Source organism: Halichoerus grypus, chromosome 9, assembly GCF_964656455.1.
Source record: "Halichoerus grypus chromosome 9, mHalGry1.hap1.1, whole genome shotgun sequence".
NCBI classification, from domain to species: Eukaryota; Metazoa; Chordata; class Mammalia; order Carnivora; family Phocidae; genus Halichoerus; species Halichoerus grypus.
Window position 1 is genome coordinate 133436638 of NC_135720.1, and position 20983 is coordinate 133457620.

General features: G+C 43.8%; 1 protein-coding gene across 3 annotated transcripts; it reads left to right on the plus strand.

The window, feature by feature from the left end:
- The first annotated feature begins 184 nt into the window (after nt 1-184).
- Nucleotides 185-20600, plus strand: MYLIP (myosin regulatory light chain interacting protein). Of its 3 annotated transcripts, none has more exons than XM_036113971.2 (7): nt 185-441; nt 1560-1750; nt 13631-13816; nt 15066-15314; nt 16007-16171; nt 17084-17504; nt 19053-20600. In XM_036113971.2, the coding sequence occupies exons 1-7, from the start codon at nt 355-357 to the stop codon at nt 19140-19142; spliced, it is 1389 nt and encodes a 462-aa protein (XP_035969864.1). In that variant the 5' UTR covers nt 185-354; the 3' UTR covers nt 19143-20600. The 3 variants fall into 3 exon arrangements, with proteins under 3 accessions (XP_035969864.1, XP_035969867.1, XP_035969868.1); XM_036113974.2 differs by having other exon boundaries at nt 187-441; nt 15117-15314; XM_036113975.2 differs by lacking the exon at nt 185-441 and adding an exon at nt 2386-2687 and having other exon boundaries at nt 1613-1750.
- Nucleotides 20601-20983: the final 383 nt, after the last annotated feature.

The following is a 20983-nucleotide window of genomic DNA, read 5'->3' on the forward strand; positions in this document are numbered from 1 at the left end:
CGGGCGCCGCTATTGGCTGGCCGGGCGGCGGCGGAGGGGCGGGGCCGCCGTGATTGGCGGGGGCCCCAGCAGAAGGGGGCGGGGCGCCTATATCAGAGGAGTCCCCCGTCGCGCCGCAGGCAGCCGGGCTGCTGGAGTGCGGCGCCGCCGCGGAGACCCGGGAGGCCGGCGGGCGGGCTGGCGAGGGGGTGGCGGGGAGGAGGACGCGGGGGGCCGCGGGGCGGCGGGCAGCGGCGCTGCAGCCTCCCGAGGGCCAACTTCGCCGAGCCCGGGGCTGGGTCTGAGCGGTGGCGAGGCGGCAGCCCCGCGCACACCAAAGAGGAGGCGGCTGTGGCGGCAGCGGCGGCCCCAGCCATGCTGTGCTATGTGACGAGGCCGGACGCGGTGCTGATGGAGGTGGAGGTGGAGGCGAAAGCCAACGGCGAGGACTGCCTCAACCAGGTGACGACGAGGGGCCAGGCTGGGGAGGGGGGGCCGGCCGGTCCCCCGAGGCCGAGGGGCCTCGCGGCGGCGCCAGGCTCCGGGGCGCGCCTTTTGCCGGGGGACGGGCGGCGCTGCGGCTGCGGCCAGCGGGGGAGCGCGCCCCGGGCGCCCGGCCCGCGCCCCTTCCTCCTCGCGGCCGTGGGGCACGCGGTCCCCGCAGGCTGGGAGCGCGTGGGGGGGGGGGGCGAGGACGCGCGCGGCGGGCCTGCCACCCTGCCCCCCCCCCAACCCCGCACTTTCCCGGAAGAAGGCGGCCCAGCACACCTGCCGCAGGTGTGTGCATGATGCCGCCTGTCGGGTCCCCGAGGGGTCTGGCAGTGCCAGCTGAGTCCCGAGATGAGGTGGCTGCTGGCGTTCGCAGGTCCCTGGGGTTGCTTGGCAGACGAGCGGGGCCCTTGTCTCTTGCTGCTTCTCAGATGGACCATTCACCTGCACCTCCCGGTTGCAGGGCTCAGGAGAACCATGGGTTTTGGTCATCCACTCCGTTGTCTTTAAAGCACGCATTTATTTCCTCAGGAGTAAAAAAGAATGGTTCGAAACAGTGCATGTTGGTATGACAGCAAATTTGATCTCAGATGGAAAGCTGTGCCCTCAAACCCCCTAGACCTGAGATGTTGGGAAAACCTCTCGTAACAAGCTTAGCTGACACTTGTGGCGTGTTTCCTCAGTGTGTTTGTTTTTTTTTGGAGTCCAGATGGTTAAAATTGTCCAGATAATCTGCCAGATCAGCTGTGCACATTGTGCTGGTGGAGGAAATTCCAGTGATTGGAATAAGAGGGAAAATACCCTGTAGATTCCCTTCCTCAGCCTTTCTGGAAGGCTGCTTTTGAGGACTCCTTTTTCTCTACTGCAATTGGCGGCGGTGTCCTAGGTGTTAGAGGAAGCACGAGTCTCTCCGTTGGTTTAGCAACACTAGGATCTAAGAACTTTGTTCTTAACCTGAAGGCGGGCATTGTGACACCTTTGTTGAACTTTGTGAAAAGTACGCAGGAATCTTAGACCTAGACGGTGTCCTTGGATATGCTTCAACTACAGGGACCATTTGCTCATCCATGTTGAACTCATTTTTGTTCTAGGTGTGCCGGCGGTTGGGAATTATAGAAGTTGATTATTTTGGACTGCAGTTTACGGGTAGCAAAGGTGAAAGTTTATGGCTAAATCTGAGAAATCGGATCTCCCAGCAGATGGATGGGCTAGCCCCTTACCGGCTTAAACTGAGAGTCAAGTTCTTCGTGGAGCCTCATCTCATCTTACAGGAGCAGACTAGGTAAAATGATGCTGAAATAAACCAATGTCAAATAGACTTCTGATTCCATTTAGAAGGGCCGTTGCCCCTCCCCAGAGATGTTCACAGGCAAATGTGTTTGATACAGAGCGAGTTGGTTCATAACTGAGAAGTTTTCCATGGCACAGCCCTTTTGTTGAGGTGAACAGGGAGCTGCCTAGTTGGCCTGGGGTCCATTTTCTAGCTCTTGTGGTTTTTCTTGTCTTTATAAACAATGAGGGAGCAGGGTTGAATTCTTACAAACACTCGGGATCCATGCCACGACGCAGGGGGAAAAAAAAAATGGTTAAAACCCCAACTGACTTCCTGATAGCTGCGTATAATGCCCGATAGTAACCTCTGCCTCAGCAGTGTTACTCCAGGTCATTGTAGACTCTTCTAACAGAAAGCAGGAAACAGTTCCTCTTGGGTTAGTTACTTAAAGTTAGTCAACTTCAGCCTAGTGTCAGATTACAGTATGTAGCAAAGAGCTCTGTCCGACTCCCTGCAGAATTTTAGAAGTTTTTAAGTTTCTTGAACACTTAGAGAACTTTGTAAGGCCAGTGTAACTGAACTCCAGCCTACAGATATGTAACACATGATTGTTTAGGTTGTTGAATTTATCTCTCTACTTCTAGAAAACCACCAGCAGTGGTAGACAGCTGGAGCATGTGGTTTCCTTTTTCAAAGAGAGAATGTTTTCTCCACTGGACTGACTGTAATACTTCTTAAGGATGAGCCAAATTAGGAAACTGGCGTTCAGTATTTATTGCTGAAATGTAAGAGACCTCAATCGTATAGCGACATGTTAAAAAAAAAAAAAAAGAAAGAAAGAAAGAAAGAAAAAGAAAACGACTTATAAAAACAACAAACTTTGGATCTAAGTTCTGATATTTTTCATAATCCTTTGGTTTGGAAATTTGCCATGCACTTGAAAAATGTGAGTGTGACAATCTCGAGTAATGGTAAGTGGGCAAAATCCTTTAAGAGTTGTTAGCATGTCATTTTTTTGTCCTCTGCTGAAGGACTGATAGAAACATATTTTGAAATACTGTTCATTTGAATTTGAAATGTCTCTTTTACCTTGTTATGGAGCTTTAAAGAGTGAGGGAAATGTTCAATTTTGTTTCTGGGCAAGCTAGTATATTACATTCTTAGTGTTCCTGAAAATGTCTTGCACAATATTCGCATGATTGCACGTTTAAGGATGTTTTAGCTGTTTATATTAATCAGAATAGGGTTGTATTTCTTTGTTTTAACTTAAAGCTGATTTGTGAAAGTTTCCACTCTGCACTTTAATGTGATAACTTGGAGTAGAGTAAGAGAAAAGGATACACACACACACACACACACAAACACACACACATATATATATATTACAACATATTGGAATTTTCATTGTGTAGTTTTATGATTTTGCAATCCTTTCTGGGTCTCCGGATGCAAATCTGTTTTGATGGTACAACTTTATTTTTTAAATTTGCAGAAGCTTCAAGGACCAAATACATCTCATTTAAACAATGGCTGCAGTCATAATAGCGTAATCCAATTGTGTTATGAATGATTACAGACTTTGAAGTTTGCTACTAGATGGTCTTTACCTGTGCTTTTCTGCAATTGAGTTAATAACCATTATTAAGTCCATTTTATTCATGCAAGAAATAGAGATATTCTGTGAATTAGATATTTCCTACTTTGTTGAGTCAGTTGACTAACTCTTGAGATTCATGCCTACTAGCACTCAGAGAATACACATACCTAGTTACCTAGGTAATTTTAATTGATTTTAGTTCCTTTTGAAATCTTATCAAAAAATTAGCATGATCTAAACATTTGACTTGCTTTTAAAATATTGGTGAATTTTACTTGTTTTTTATGGGGTTGTCCAAAATACAGAATTTGAAGAAAATGCCACTTTTAAAGCATAGAGCATTCTGCTCTAATAACTAAAGTGATTTGTAATTAGCATTTGTACCTTTTCATTAGGATCAGAAGTTGTGCTGGGTCCAATATAGTTACAGTTAGCGTTGTTTTTATGTGCATGACACTACAGGGCAAAAATACTGATTTTTCTCTAATGCCATGTTAGCCAGATAAAGCTGATTGGTAAGCTCTTTGATGTTTAATAATTCGTTATAAAATATTTATATAAACTGCCATGAAAATAAAATAGATCTGTTTACATAGTCCATAAACACAGCTCTGCCAGTCCAGTTATGAGCCATGATTTTTTACCATCTCAAAGTCAAGTCAGGAGGGTACATTTAGTATACTCACAGTGTCTGGATAGTTTATTAAATGGTTCTGAAATATCCTGGCCACATTGGCCTCTGTGGAGAATTAAAGTAGCCTACTCACAGTAGAGCTGGTCTAAGTGGGGGCAGTGAATATATTAGTTTGCATCAGATTAGGGAGGCGGCTGCTGAATGGCAGACAGGAAGGCCTGTTGGTAACAGGAGAGTAGTTGGGGAGGGGTGGGGGTGGGGCAGAAGCCTTGCATTCTGGGGGCAGCTCTGCACCCAACTATCAGAGTGGACAGACTTCCAAGATAGCCAACCCTGAGCTTCATCTCAGTTGAAAGCCCAGGAAGAGTTTGTCTCTAAAAATCCTTTCTGGCAGTAAATTTTTTTTTTCTTTGCTTCTGCTTCCTATCTTATTTTCCTTACTGTTTTCCTAAATATATTTTTCTGAAGACAAAAAAAAAAAAGAAAGAAAAGAAAAAGAAAAAAAAAAGACCATACCAAGTGTCTGCTTAGATTGATACAGTTAATCTGGTCTCTGATTTGGTTCTTTACCCAGATTAGTATGTTTGCCTTTGAATGGGGGGTCTGGAAAGTAACCAGAGAGTCTTGTTCAGACTCCGCTGACACATTTCAGAGACAGAGGCCAACAGGTATATTCAGCAGATGTTTGCCATGCTGTGCATTAAAACTAAAAGTGAAACTAATGAATTCTGGAAGTAGATCTGAAATAATAGTGATCTTTGAAATTCTTGCCTTTCAGAGGCTCTCAGTTATCCACAGCAATTCAGACCAGATTGTGTCACATTTTCAAAGCCAGAGATTTGAGAATTATATGCTTCATCTACAGAGATGGTGATTATACCATCCACTGCCCATAAAATGTATCTGTTTCTCCTGACTTTGCTACATTTTAGCAGAGTTCTGTGATCTTTGCTAGGGGCTCTCCTGCTTCCTTAAGACTCACGAACACCTGAATTCTCTTTCCCAGAAATCAGCCTTAGTACAAGGGTTCCATGAGTCCTGCACTAAATGTTCAGGGAAATGCTGTAATCCTGAGCGTTGAATCCCATCAAGATTTTAGTGATACGAGCAAGTGGTGTTGAGTTTGACTCATCCCTCGTTAAATCCTGCTGTCCTCCAGGCTCCACTCAGTTGTTGCTCCTTGGGAAAGCCTTTGCTGGGCCTGCTCAGGAGACTGAACTGTCCTAAGACATCATGTAGCTTTCCTTTATGGCATCTAATGAGCGTATAACACTACCATTTAGTTCTGTGACAATTTGTTTATTGTCAGCTACTCTAATAATTTAAATTCCATGAAGCAGGGGGTTGATCAACATCGTATTCCCAGAGTCTGCCAAAGTGCCTGGTGCATAAACATATGTTGAATCAATGAATTGAGAAATTAGAAGTAAATAAAAATGGGGTTAACTGATAACTGATAATACAAATTTTCTTACAGATAATGAAATGTTTACCAGTTTGCTTCTATAAACTGAAAAGTTTGAGACTATCTAAAAGAAATCTCACCATTAAAAAATGTTTTGTAGTGATTATTCTCTGTTAAGAATTTGCTCAGAGCTTGGCATTCTTTTGCTTCCTTCTTTCCCTCTCTCCATCGCACCCCAAGCCTTTTGTTTATTTTGGCTGTTAGTTCTCATCTAAAATGAACTACCACTCACCTGGACCTTTTATGAAGTTCAGATAGTTTCAAGCTACAGGCTCTCTTAGTCTAATTTTCAGCCAATTTGTAGGTTCTAAGTACTTATTGAACCCAGGTTTTCTCTTCTCCCAACAAAAATCACTTAGATGTCAAAATCCAGGGAAGATGGCATCATTGAAATCCACAAAGCAAATGCCACACGCAACCATGGGCAGAGTTGAGGTGATAATCTTGAACGTATTCAAACCAAATCATATAGATCCTAGCCAGGGCCTATAATCATTTTCAGTATCTTTCAACATATTGTCAGTGTTGGTAAAGGTTTCTTAGCATAATTTTCCTTTGTGGAATTCAGAATGGGTATGTTCTGTAGGACACTGTTGCAGCAATATTTATCTGATATAAAGGTGTTGCTGTGTTTTTCTTATCAACTCTATGCCAAAGAGTAGAATGACACATTCCTTGTTTTTTTGTTTTTTTGTTTTTTTGGTATGACCAAAGACAAAATAGGCCCCAGGAAAGAAAAGCAGGCTTCTATATTGTTTTCAGAAAGTATTAATTAGCTTTCTGAATTCTGATTTATCTATTATATTTTTCTTTTTGCTCAAAGTATAGGATGTTTGCATGATCATATGTTTATTTTAGCCACAGATCTCCCATCTGGGCACAATCAGTATCTTTATGAATTTCTCATACATGTATATTTGTATGAAGTTTCCAAAGAACATTAAGAAATCGATTTTTTTATGTAACCAAAATGAACTTTTAATTTTAAATCTGTCATTTGAACTAAAACTGGACAATGTAGATGGCACATAGGATCAGACTCAGGGTGCCCAGTGACGCACTACTCCATGCAAATGAGGTACATTTACTCTCGGAGTCATGCCCCACTGTAGCCTGCTTCCAGACCTCTCCTGGATTTAACAGCACTCACAATCAATCACAACACAATCCAGACCGTTGGGAGAGATCGTGTAGGGAACACGTTTAAACTGCAGGATTGCCTGGATTGTTGTTTGCCTAGGTCAGGTATGTGTTGTGAGTAAGTAATCCTATTTCTTCCAAGTGCAGATCTCATGCTTCTTGTAATCCTTTTGAGGTTGGGGGGTTTCCCTTCCCTTTCAGCCCCTCCCTACCCCCCATATCTTTTAACTGCTTTGGAACCTGAGGAAGAGCAAATTTGTTCATGGGTCCCATTTTCCATTTTGGGCTTTGAGAAGGATTTCCTTAAGCTGAATAGAGACCTGACTTGGTCATTATTTGCCCCTGACAGTTTTTCAATTGCAAGCCTTCCATGGAGTGTAGTAGATCTGATAGTTCATTTTAGGTATAGGTAGCTGTTCATTTGAATTCTGAACCATGACCATAAGGATTTTCACTAGTGTTATTTACTGAACCTCTTATTAGGAAAATTTTCAAACATGTAGATAAGTTGAAGATTTTTACAGTGAACAGCTGGTACCCTGATCTAAATTCTACTATTAATAGTTTAATCAGTTTAAAATACTTGCTTTATCACATGTTTGTTTTTAATGTTTTTCAGACTAAGTTATGGGTAAGTACACTTCCCCCTAAAGACTTCAGTATGCATATCCTTAAGTAGAACTCTGTATTTATCTACAGTTCTTTTTTTCCTTTTGATAAAATATTTACATACAATGAAATGCATAAATCCTAATTACACCATTTGATGAGTTTTGACAAATGGATATGTCTGTTTAAACAAAATCCTTATTGAGATTTAGAATATTACCGCCACTCCAGAAAGTTCCCTCATGCCCTTCTGAGGTCAGTCCCTGCCCTCCTTCCCCACCTCCACCCCCCAGCATAGGTTAGTTACGCATGTAGTGCGTGCTCTTTTGTGTCTGGCTTCTTTTTGTTCATTATAATTTTTTAGAGATTCATCATATTATTTTATATATATATATATTTCAACGACTGTTCGTGCTAGGTAGTATTCCATCGTATGAATATACTACTGTTTATCGATCCGTACTCCTGGTGATGAACACCTGTTTTCTACCTATTCTGAGTAAAGCTGCTGTGGTCAAGTACAATCTTTTTTGAAGACATATATTTTCCTTTCTCTTGAGGAAATACCTAAGAATGGACTAGCTGGGTCACAGAGGAGGTGATCATTTCGTTTTTTAAGTAGCTGCCAGGCCTTTCCCCAAGGTGTACCACTCCGTCCTCCCATCGAGAGTTTCTGAGTCCCCCACACCCCTGCCAACCTTCCAGTGGGGGTGTTGTAGGTTTCATTGATCCATCTCTTGATTAATAATGTTAACCACTTTTTTCATGTGCTTATTGGCCTTTCCTCCATATTCTTTTGTGAAGTATCTATTCTAGTCATTTACCCATTTTTACTGAGTTGTTGCCTTTGTTTTTGAGCTATGCAGATTCTTTATCTATACCAGGTCTTTGTCAGAGATGTGTTTTGTAAATATTTTTTCTTTTGTGGCTTGCCCATTTTCTATTTTTTTTTAAGACTTTTTATTTATATATTTGAGAGAGAGCGAGCACGGGGGGTGGTGGAGAGGCAGAGGGAGAGGGAGAAGCAGAGAAGGAGACTCCTTGCTAAGCAGGGAGCATGACATGGGGCTCAATCCCAGGACCCTGGGATCATGACCTGAGCCGAAAGCGGACGTTTAACCGACTGAGCCACCCAGGCGCCCCTTGCCTGTTTTAATGCTTTTTGATGAGTAGAAATTTTTAATTTTGGTAAAGTCTGATTTATCCATTTTTCTCTTTTATGATTTTTGCTGTGTCCTGAGAAACTTTTGCCTAGCCCCCAAGTGATGGAGATACTCTCTTACGTGTCAGTCTAAAAGTTGTTACGGTTTTAGCTTATACATTTAGGCCTAGGAGCCATCATGAACTGATCTTTGTTTCAGTGGAACTTAAGATACAAAACAAAACAAAAATGTATAGTAGTTTTGTTTTTTTTTTAATTTGATAGTTTTTAAATACAGCTTGGCTGTTGGAGTTAGGTTTAAAATAAACCGATGTGGTGAACTGACTCATTGGACTGAGGCAGGCACGCGGGTGATCTCAGAAGGGCCTCTAACTGGGTGAGGGACACACCACCGTCACTGGCCAGGCTCAGTCAGGTCTGGGGGAGAAACACTGTTCAATTGTTGGCCCTGGAGAGTTTTTAAAAATCGCTTCTTAGCCATTTTAAAGATATTTTAGGTTTGTTACTTCAATGTGGAGTCTAATAGCAAATGTGGATATAGTTGATTTGCATTTGTGTCACAGAAAGTTCTTCAAAATGATGTCACCGGGAGGATACCACAGGGCAGTGAGTGAGCGCAACCGCCTCTGATGGTCAGGTCAGCAACCCCTGTCGGTTTGCAGAAAGTTCTGCTTTGGTTATTAGATGATTTCTTTATGAGACAAGCCAGTGTTCAGAGGACAGTTCTCTGCTTACAGTTCTTAAAAGATAAATGACCTAACTTTATTCCTTAAAGCTATGGAAAGGAATTAATTTTTAAAGTAGGAGAAATTTGAAGTACTCCAAAACAAAAATGTATTAAGGATATGTGACCTTTTTTTAATGAGAATATGGCATATCCTTAATATTTACTCCATTTTTTAAACATTTTATTTTATTGTTATGTTAATCACCATACATTACATCATTAGTTTTTGATGTAGTGTTCCATGATTCATTGTTTGTGTGTAGCAACCAGTGCTCCATGCAGTACGTGCCCTCTTTAATACCCATCACCAGGCTAACCCATCCCCCCACCCCCCTCCCCTCTAAGAACCCTCAGTTTGTTTCCCAGAGTCCATAGTCTCTCCTGGTTCGTCTCCCCCTCCGATTTCGCCCCCCTCATTTTTCCCTTCCTACTATCTTCTTTTTTTTTAACGTATTATTTACTCCATTTTTTTTAAATCTTCCATAATGCTACAGCAAGTGTGAATTCATTTGTACCCATGATGCAAAGACCTTACTTTGTGAACCAGAATGTTTCACTCTGGGCCTCCAGACTGATCCACATATTGACAGAATCCGTTTTCTTAGTAACTGAGTAAAACTTGAAGAACCACACAGCTGGAAGAATGTTTAGAAAATGCAGTTTGAGCTTTTGTCTGCAGGACATATTCACAGATATTTGCTTAAGACGAAGTTTTTTTTCCCAAAGGCTTTCTTTCTTTTTAAATTATTTATTTATTTATTTTTAAAAGTTTTATTTATTTATTTGACAGAGAAAGACAGTGAGAGAGGGAATACAAGCAGAGGGAGTGGGAGAGGGAGAAGCAGGCTTCCCGCTGAGCAGGGAACCCGATGCGGGGCACGATCCCAGGACCCTGGGATCATGACCTGAGCGGAAGGCAGATGCTTAAAGACTGAGCCACCCAGGTGCCCCCAAAGGCTTTCTTTCTGTTTGCGATTCTAGCATGTAGCCTAAAGCCAATTAGAGAAGTCAACCACTTTTGATCTTTAGTTAAAAAAAAAATTTCACTGGGGCAAATAAAGTGTTTAAAAAAAAATTTAATTGCAGGTATGACTTCTTTGACCACATCTGCTTATTTTGATATGATCGGTAACCTTTCACCCATTTTACAAAAAGGGATTGGGGGAGGGCGGTCCATGAACTAGACAGTTACAGAGCAGATGGTTCAAGAGAAAAATAATAGGAACAAAATACTTGCTTCAAAATCACCCCTCGAACACTTGAGCCATCACTGGATTCCTTGTTGGAATGTGTCTCCAAGCTCTGCCGTCGTCCCTGTTGGGAAGAGGGCATGAGATAGTATGCCCATGGCTCACCACAGCTGGTGACCCTTGCGGTCACTGCTTCATTGTCTTGTTCTCCTGAAGAGCATCCACGTGTCACCCAAAACTCAGTTTGAGGCTGGAGTTACCACGATAGGATATGTTCCTTCACGCTAAAGGCCGGTCAGTTCCAGCTAAAAAGGATCCGATCAGGTCACCCTGTGACTCCAGGGTGGGGCTTGGCACAGAGGCAACGAATGACAAATATTTGTGGACTTGAAATGAAAAAGTTACTTGGTAGCCATGAAACTGCAAAATACAGGAAGGGCCCTCTCTGAAAGTTCATGTAAGGGGGAAAGAGGAGGATTCTTCTACTTACGGGGTATGCATTGCCATCCAGCCTAGAATGGGTCGGGGGAGGGGGGCGGTATGTAGAAAAGGCCAGTTGTCCTCCTGCCCTCTTTGTGAAATTCTGACCCACAGGCTGAGAAGAGGTCAGCATTAGGTCTCAGACTGCTGACCACCTGTTACATTCTCTTACTGCTCCTTTGCCTTTGATTTTGGCAGCTCCCTCTCTAGGAGCAGGCGCGGATGGTTTGGAAAGAGAAATTGGATCGATGGTGAGACTCTTGCAGGCTAAACGTAACTCTTTCATGAAACAGAACTAGGCTGTAGGTTGATACTAGGGAAAGAAGTTAAAAGATACTCCCACCTGAGCAGTGATTAAGTTGAGAAGACTTAGTTTGTGGTGATACCCTTAAACTCATTCAGCACGTAGTTTCTTCTCTAACATCAGCATGTATTCAGAGTTTTGTTTCCCCTTTCATGAATACAGAGACAGCGATACGTTCACCAAGATGAAATTTACTGAATGGCCATCGAAAAAGCCTTGTGACAGCTGAATTAGTGTTGTAACACCAAGATTGTATGGGAATGCTAGTCCTCACTGCTCAGATAGCTATTTTAAAACAAGCTATTTCTGTGGTTATTTCTGCCCCAGTAGGGACCCCCTTCTCAGTTTAGCGGTGTGTCAAAAATACTTTAAAGACTAGCAGATGTTTGGGTTAATAAAAACCATGCTTATCTTCTTTCCATGCTCTTATGGCATTCTTACTGTGATTTCTTCATTGGGGCTTTGAATAAAGAAAAAGCTGCAGTATTTGGCAGAGTCTGATAATTTTAAGTATTTCTTTATCATTCTAGAACACACAAAACGTTGAATTTAAACATCTCTTAAAGGAAGATTAATGGCTCTTGTCTGCCTGACATTTTGAGACTGTCCATAGAGCCCCTCCCCCTTGTATTTCTAGCCCTGCTTCCTTCTGCTTTTCTTATATTGCTCATGGATCCCCTCTACCTGGGACATCAGACATAGGACTAGTATATAAATAAAAGCACTGTTAAGGACTGGAATAAGGGTATTCAGCTCAAGTGGGAAGCTGAGCTTATGAGCTCTATTCAGAGCTGTGTCAGAACTTTACTGCTGGTCGTAATTCATTTGTTAGTGGAAGGAATATTGTGACATTTAAGCAAGTTTGAGAGGCTATAACAAGTCATCAAAGGAAGCTTATACCCGTACGTTTGCCAGAGACCAATTTTATAACCTAGGCCAGTCTGTCTGTGGCAGTTTTAGATACTCTTGAGAATCTTGGGCACTCTGGATTAGCGGGCCACGGTATGTGGCATTTCCTGGGAGTGTCTAAGTCTGACATACCTTATGTAAACGTAGAATGTAGTATTGTATGCAATTAAGACAGGCACAAATGGAATGGGATTTGGGGTCCACAGACGACGTGTGGTTTTACATCCATTCACAGAGCTCGCTGGTGCTAGAGACACTTGAGAAGTAGGCTAACGTGCAGCTAACTGTAAAAGTTAGACTATGTCGAATACTATAATAGAGAAATAAACAGTTTGCATAGGGTATGGATGAAAGGGTATCTAAGTGAGGGGGCAGAAAGAATGCCTCTCAGGACAGAGGGAGCAGCCAAGACAGAGACACAGGGACATGAATATGTTTGGTCTTCCCAGGAAGAGGAATTGTCCCTTCCCCGGCGGCATAGTGGCTGGAGGGAATGATGGGATATGTGGCTGGACGTTGGGGGGCCAGACCCACAGAACCCTGGGTTCATGCCAACAGCATGCTTCCTTGGCAAACAGTCAGGGGCCCTTGAAGGATTTTGAGTGGAGAAATGGCAAGCTTATCCCAGAAGCAAGTAGCTTGGAAGGTGGATTAGCAGAGTCTAGAGAGATTGGCTTGGGGGAGATTATAAATTCTCAGACAGTTGAGAGCTGCAAGTAGGACATAGGAGGTAATAATAGGAAGACTGTAACTGACTTTAAAGAGTTTGCAGAGATAGAAAGTAGGTGGAAATAAAACAAAAAGTCAAAAGTGGGTCTATGGATAAGATAACAAACAAGTCTCAGGTTCCCACTGGAAGAAAAAGTGGGTTTGGGAAGGAAAGCAGTGAGTTTGGTTTTGAACAAAGTGAGATTAGGATACTGAACATCAAAGTGGAGGTGTCTATAGGCACTTGGACATTTGAATGTGATGCTTTTAGAGAAGCTGGGGCAAAAACTAGAGATTTGGGGGTCATTTGAATAAAGGTGAGGATCTAAGATATGAAGTCCACATCAAGATCAAGTTTTTCTCAAGATAATTTCTTTTAAAAAATTTTTAAAAATTTAATGCAGAAACTTGTGTGGAGTTATTTTATATTTGATAACTTGAATGTTACTGAACTTGTCTTAATTAGATTAGTTTTCTCTGGGTTATACTTTTTATTCCAGAGATACTTAAGTCCTTAGACTTATTTTGCCTTATTTTGCCTTAATACTCAGGATTTTTTAAAAAAAAAAAAAAAAAAGGAAGTGTCTTTAGTGGCGAGCATTTTGGGGGTGACTTTTTATTTTATTTTATTTATTTATTTATTTATTTATTTTTTAAAGATTTTATTTATCTGTTTGACAGAGAGAGAGACAGCGAGAGCAGGAACACAAGCAGGGGGAGTGGGAGAGGGAGAAGCAGGCTTCCTGTGGAGCAGGGAGCCCGATGTGGGGCTCGATCCCAGGATACTGGGATCATGACCTGAGCCAAAGGCAGACGCTTAACGACTGAGCCACGCAGGTGCCCCGGGGGTGGCTTTTTAAATTATTGTATTTTCCTTACCTAAAAGGGATTGTGAAATTGCTAAGCAGGTTGAGCTTGATATCAAGCTAGTCCCCCAGGATAACCTTCTCGCAATGCTTTGCAGGCATATCTTCTTCTTGCATATCAAAGAGACCCTCCTGGCAGGCCACCTCCAGTGCTCCCCAGAGCAGGCAGTGGAACTCAGTGCCCTCCTGGCCCAGACCAAGTTTGGAGACTACAATCAGAACACGGCCAAGTACAACTACGAGGAGCTGTGTGCAAAGGAGCTCTCCAGCGCCACCTTGAACAGGTGAGGCTGCATGGAGGCAACTGTTCGTATTCATCGAGCTAGCGAATTTATAGGTATTTCCCTAGGAAAATGAATCTCTGGTATATATACAGGTAATTGGTGAGGCTAAGACTAGACCATTGCCCAATTTAGCCAGTTGTTCTCGAAAGATTCTTAGCCTTTTCTTCGAGAAATTTACAGACACAAAACAATCTACCTAAATGAATGCCCTTATATAAAATGCTGTGGAACAGGAATTTTTTTAAATCTCTGACCTCTGAAGGATGCAGATCTCTTCAAAAGTCTATCATATATGTTGGTATTTTCTTCATCCCAGCAAGGATTAAACCAAGAGACCTAACATAGGTATCTTAGTTACCTATTCCTGGAGAATGAGTTACCGCCAAACTTAGTGGCTTACAGCAACAAACAGCATCTCTCCCTGCTGGGGGTCGGGAATCTGGCTGTTGCTTGGCTGGGTTCTCCAAGATCTTTCATGAGGCAAGCTGTTGGTGGAGTTCAGTGTCATCTGAAGGCTCAGTCGAAGGAGGGATCCCCTTCCAGGTTGACTCACGTGGCATGTTGGCAGGGCCTTGTTCTCTCACCACACAGGCCTCTCCAGGGGGCTGTTTCATAATATGGTAGCTAGCTGCCCCCAGGACAAGCCGTCAGTTAGAGCAAGAGGGAACACCCAAGACAGAAGTCACGTCCTTTTAGAACGTAATCTCAGAAGTGAGTGACGTCCCATCACTTCTGCTTTATTCTGTGCATTAGAAGCGAGTTATGAATCCCGCCAGTCATTAACACAGCAGGGACTCAAGGCTCAGGTGAAGGGAATTGTACAAGGGTGTGACTATCAGGAGGTGGGGATCTTGAAGGACTGTATTAGAGGCTGTCTGCAACAACAGTAAAATAAATCCTGCATTTTTCAGTTGCAGGTGATCTAATCAATCCCTTATAATGCTATATCATAATGAAACTTAGAAAGTAAGTATAGATACCTGCGTGAGAAGTCCCTACATACAAAATTTCTTATGTATATTTTAGAGATTTTCCGTAATTCTTCCAATTCACCCCTATCCAGCATCCCCACTTGCTTTTTCTACTGAATATTTAATACTTGAGATCGAAATGGTGTCTTAGAAGTATTTTACAGTCAATTTGCTAAATAAATGAAATACAATGCTATATTGCTTTAAGTTTTTGAGATACATAAATGGCAGCATCTGCATGATTCACTAGTGAAAATGATACCGATTTCTCTCTAAAGACCACATCAGTTAATCTCTCCATGCCTCTCTGCCCTTCTGGTGGCCAACAGCATTGTTGCAAAGCATAAAGAGTTGGAGGGGACCAGCCAGGCCTCGGCCGAATACCAGGTGTTGCAGACTGTGTCGGCGATGGAAAACTACGGCATAGAGTGGCATTCCGTGAGGGACAGCGAGGGGCAGAAACTCCTCATTGGGGTTGGACCTGAAGGAATCTCAATTTGCAAAGACGACTTCTGCCCGATTAATAGGTAACCTACATCTTAAATTTTTATTTAGCCCAAAGCGTGTGTATCCCTTTATAGCTCTGCATATGAAAATAGATAAAACCAGAAAGGGATTTCCTAGACACTTACCTTTTAGGAATCAGATGTTTCATTTTGGGCATGGATATTAATTTTATTCAGGCCTTGATAACCATTTAATTTAATTTTTTATTTTATTCATTTATTTTTTTAAGATTTTATTTATTTGAGAGAGAGAGCGCGCACGCATGCCCATGAGCTCGGAGAGGGGCAGAGGCAGAGGGAGAAGCAGACTCCCCACTGAGCAGGGAGCCCAACTCGGGGCTCGATCCCAGGACCCTGGGATCATGACCTGAGCTGAAGGCAGATGCTTAACCGACTGAGCCACCCAGGCGCCCCTTAATTATTTTTAAGCTACGAACTCAAGTGTACTGATGTGGCAGAGTTAATATTTTTCAGATAAGTTCACTGCTGTAAAAGTCTCCTTTCCACCTCCACACACACACACACACAGCTCACTCCAGCACTTCTCTCCACAACTACTTTCTGACCAGGGAGCCGGGTGCTTACGTGCAGTCCCAGACCAAGCATCTGGTCGTACTGCTGGGTCCCGAGCACAGGGCAATCCTGCAGAGGTGCACACACAGTGACAGATCACTCCTCCAGGGCAGGCTCACTTTTCTCTTCCCGGGTTTCAGGATCGCTTACCCTGTGGTGCAGATGGCCACCCAGTCGGGAAAGAACGTGTACTTGACCGTCACCAAGGAGTCTGGGAACAGCGTCGTGCTCTTGTTCAAGATGATCAGCACCAGGGCAGCCAGCGGGCTCTACCGAGCAATAACGGAGACCCACGCTTTCTACAGGTACGTAGCGCTCCGTACGCCACAACCTTAGCGTCTGTCCGCAGCTCTGGGTTTTCAGGTGACAACAAGGTCCCTGTGGTTTCTGGTATCGTTGTGTCCGTGAATCTTGTGCAGAATTTAAGAAATCTGCTGCTTTCGAACATTTTATTTGTCCTGCTCTACTGTAGCGTTGGGAGTCCTTATTGACGTGGACTCGTTCTTCCCACAGCACACGCCTGGGGACGAGCCGCACAGACACCCCCTCCCCCCACCCAGCTTCTCTTACCTTATTCCCTCACAATGCCTCCTCTCCCCGGGAACTCTGACTCGTTGGGCCCGTCCCATGACAGCTTTGCTGTTCGACCTAAGTCATCTCTGTCGGAGAGCAGCTACCCCGACTGCTCAGTGCACAGTTAGGGTTTTCTAACGACAGTAGCGATACCCTCATTTCAGAAGGTGCTTTAAAGCAGGCTTGTGGTTTGACCCAAATATGTGAGAAATTAAAGCTGAGAAATTTAATTGCGATCTTAACCTTTTCTCTGCTAAGATAGACACACAAATTTTGGAGCAGAATGGAAAATTTGTGGGAATTTTTAGCATAAAGCCAGGAAAGAAGAACGTGTCCCTTTTTCCTGCCACGAGCTGTTTTTGGCCGGAGCTCCTATCCCCGGAGGTGGAAGCAGGTGTTCACGGTCCTCTCTGTTGATGGCTGCTTTATCCCAGGTCCTCCGGGGACACTTGAGAAACACAGAGGTAGAATCTTGAAATGTTCCACACACATAACACTGGAAGGATTTACTTCGGGGCATGCAAGCAAGAATACAAATGTCTGCTGACACGAACATTCTTAGGCACAGTAGCGTTTGAAGGTCTGAGTCTCGGGAATGCGCGGGCTTGTCGGTACTGAAGCGGACGTTCCATCTGTCCCTGCAGGTGTGACACGGTGACCAGTGCCGTCATGATGCAGTACAGCCGAGACCTGAAGGGCCACTTGGCCTCTCTGTTTCTGAATGAAAATATTAACCTTGGCAAGAAGTACGTCTTCGATATTAAAAGAACGTCCAAGGAGGTCTACGACCACGCCAGGAGGGCTCTGTACAATGCTGGTGTTGTGGACCTCGTCACGAGAAGCGAGCACAGCCCTCCAAACTCCCCGCTGAAGTCCTCGGAGAGCAGCATGAACTGCGCCAGCTGTGAGGGCCTCAGCTGCCAGCAGACCAGGGCGCTCCAGGAGAAGCTGCGCAAGCTGAAGGAGGCCATGCTGTGCATGGTGTGCTGTGAGGAGGAGATCAACTCGGCCTTCTGCCCTTGCGGCCACACCGTGTGCTGTGAGAGCTGTGCCACCCAGCTGCAGGTGAGGGGTGCTCGGCGGCGGCTCACTCATCCCACCGTTCACGGTCGATGAGCACCTGCTGTGCGCCCAGCTACACCTGGACACCTGGGAAGGGGCTTCCTGTTTGGGGACTTCACAGCTACTGCTCTTGGGAAACATTCTGGATTAGCATGCTATTTTCAACAACGTAATTGCTCTAAGTCGTAGACTTTTTTCAGGTTCTGGAAAGGAGGCTCAGATTCCCAAGGTAACACATCTAGTAAGCAGGTGAGCGGGAGGCTAGAACCATCGCTTCCTGCTTCCTGACACTTAGGAGGATGGTCTTTATTATTTACTTAAAATATTTGAAAAGAATACTAAGAAGCGGTAGTTAGAGCTCACTTTCAGTTCTGCGGGGGGATCGTTGACTGTGATGATTTGCGATTAATTTCCTTTTATTGCTGCCTATGCCTCAAGGGGCATCTTGGATTGGCTCTTAGTTAGCAAGTCAAACTCATTTTAATATTAATACAAAAAAAAAAGCAACGCATGTGTGTTTTCCTTTCTTGCACCTTACATTTTCCCTTACAATAATTTTTTCAATTTGTTGTCATTTCTAAGAACTGTTTGCTAAATGTCACTGTGGTTTTATTTCAGAATTAGCCCTAAATAATACCTAGTCTTTCAAAAGCTGCTAATTTCAGAACTAGTTTTAGGGTTATATACTGAGCCGGCAGGATGCCTTTGTCCTTCCTAAGAGTAGATAATGAGTTAATAACAAGGAGTTATTTCTCCAGGAGCGGTAGGTCAGGGATTTGCCTTTTTCATGGTCGGACCCCCATGCCAAAAGCTTCCCTGTGGCTGAGGGAGGGGCCCGAGCTTGCTGAGAAGCCAGCCAGGGATGTGGAGCTATGACCTGGGATTCGGAGCAGAGCCGAGTTCACTGGCCACGTGGCAACAACCCAGCGGCACTGGCCTGGGTCAGCCCACCGAGCCAGGGACACCCAGACTCTGGAAGGGTCTCAGGTCTCCTGCATCACTGCCAGAGGGATCGCACTCTACCCACGCAAGGACCAAGCCTCGCTACACAGCAGGAATTCTTTGCTAATCACTTTACTCATTGTGCCTGGGTTAGAGTGGGACTAAAAACCTAAGTAATTGCATGCAGTTTATACTTTTTCATAATATTTTGAATCCCTTGTAAGGTATAGACTGTCAGACCCATTAGAAAGCAAAGATACCGGGGCGCCTGGGTGGCTCAGTGGGTTGAGCGTCTGTCTTCAGCTTAGGTCATGGTCCCAGGGTCCTGGGATCAAGCCCCATATCGGGCTCCCTGCTTAGTGGGGAGCCTGTTTCTCCCTCTGCCCCTCCCCCTGCTCGTGCATGCTCTCGCTCTCACTCTCTCTCTGTCAAATAAATAAAATCTTGACAAAAAAAAAAGAGGGAGCAACGATCTCTACCACTTGAGAGCTAGAAATAGTCGTGGCCACAACTTAGGTAGCGAACGGAATAGAGTAGGTGCTGCACACGAGTACTGAAGACACAGCCCCGCGGGTGTCCTAACCAGTACCGTGGGCTTCTCTTTTCCAGTCGTGTCCGGTCTGCAGGTCGAGGGTGGAGCACGTGCAGCACGTCTATCTGCCGACCCACACCAGTCTGCTCAACCTGACCGTGATCTGACGTGCGGTGCACCTAACGGGACGTGCCACGTTTCCACGGACTGCGCTACTACTAGACTGTACAAATGATAGATCGTGGAGAACATAAATACTCCGACACCCATCTGCCATGCAACATTTAAAAAAAAGAAAAGGAAGAATAAAAAGAATACTCCTCCCCACCAAAACATACCACACGTAGAGTCCGCACCTGCAGTGGTGGGGGCTGGGAAGAGTTCTGGGCCACGGACACGGTCGTTGGATTTACTCTTCTTATGATCAAGTTAAAGGAATATGTGAAATCTGTGGTGTCAGTTAAGTGGCTGCAGAGCCAAAACGTGGGTACCTTTTAGGAAAGGATCTCCTGATGTATCCCGAGGTGTAAGTTTCCTACTTGGCAGCAAATTTTGTAAGAATTCATTTTAAGAATTTACTTGGTTCTTTTTGTACGGTCATGGAGCTCTGAACATTTTAATAGGAAATTTTTCTTAAAGAAATGGTCATTTTAATGTTATTTCTGTTTTTATTACTTGCTCAAGAATGATTGGAAGGCGAACAGATGTAGAGATCAATTCTGTGACTTTTAAAAAGTTGACAACCAGGCTGTCAGATGTAAACCAGCCTGGCTTGTGAAACAGAGAACTCAGTACGCACGGCTTCCTTTCCCCCCTCCCCGCCCCCTTCCCTCCCCCAAGTCTTTCGATTATAAAATGCTACCAGTCTGGTTATAAGATTTCTGTGGAATAGTCCGCACTCCTTGGGCTCTTTGAGTTGGTGGGATATTTTATTTAAGTTGAAAAGGGACTGCACGTTCCTGGGGAAGCAGAGCGTTGCTCGCGGAGATGAAGCTTCACGGTGTACAAACCGGAGGGCTCTCCGCTTTTCCCAAAAATTCCACTCCAGCTTCAGCCACTGGGGTTGCTTTTGCTCGAGCCATCAAGCCTTTTTATAGCCTTATTGTAGGTATCTTAGATTACTGTATGCTTTTTTTTTTTTTGTAGTAAATGCTTAAGTATTAACTCTCGGTTGTCTCCTCCCTAGGTCTTTGAGGGGTTTCGAGTTTCTTTTGTTTCTATATTCTTAATCATGTTTTCCACTCCCACTTGGGCATTTTGGACGCTGGTCAGCTTGTGGGTTTTCTAGGACGTCGGGACACCTAGATGACCTTATTGGGTGCAATACTAGCTAAGTGAAAGCTAGAAACCTACACTGTCACTTTACTGAGATTTCCGAGTATACTTTTCATATTGCCTTAATGTAGCAGTAATGTGTTTATGCATTTGTTTCTTTGCACAGACATTTTGTCAAATATTAAAACTCTACTTTTTTATGGCACATATTAGCATATAAGCCTTTATTCCAAGAGGTATTTATTTTTTCACTTGTAAAAAAAAAAATAATGTTTCCACATAAAGAACTCTGTTCTATCCTAAAGGACTTCTGTCTTTTGTATTCAGGATAATAAAGACTTTAAAGCAAATGTGGTGTTTGTGTCTTCACAGTTCTTGTCATTTAAACCAGTTTTATTCACTAAAAAGAGGAGCATTGATAACATCCTGCTTGGTATCTACTTTGGTCCTATATGGAAAATTTGAAAACTTTGAGAGTATTGGCTCTAATTGAGAACATTCATCCCGTTATTCACTCCTCTGTTTTCTGGGCTGGGATTGAAATGTAGGTGAAAGTGGAGTAATAGCTATAAGCAGATGAAAAGTTAAAAATTGGGGACAGGACTAGAAGGTACTGGAGAAGGAAAAGAATGACAGAGTTGGAAGTTAACCATTTAAACTCAGATGATGCCACTAGTTAGTTGCCTGGTCGGGACAGGTGAGCGCCTGTCCAGGTCCGAGCAGTAATGGTCTC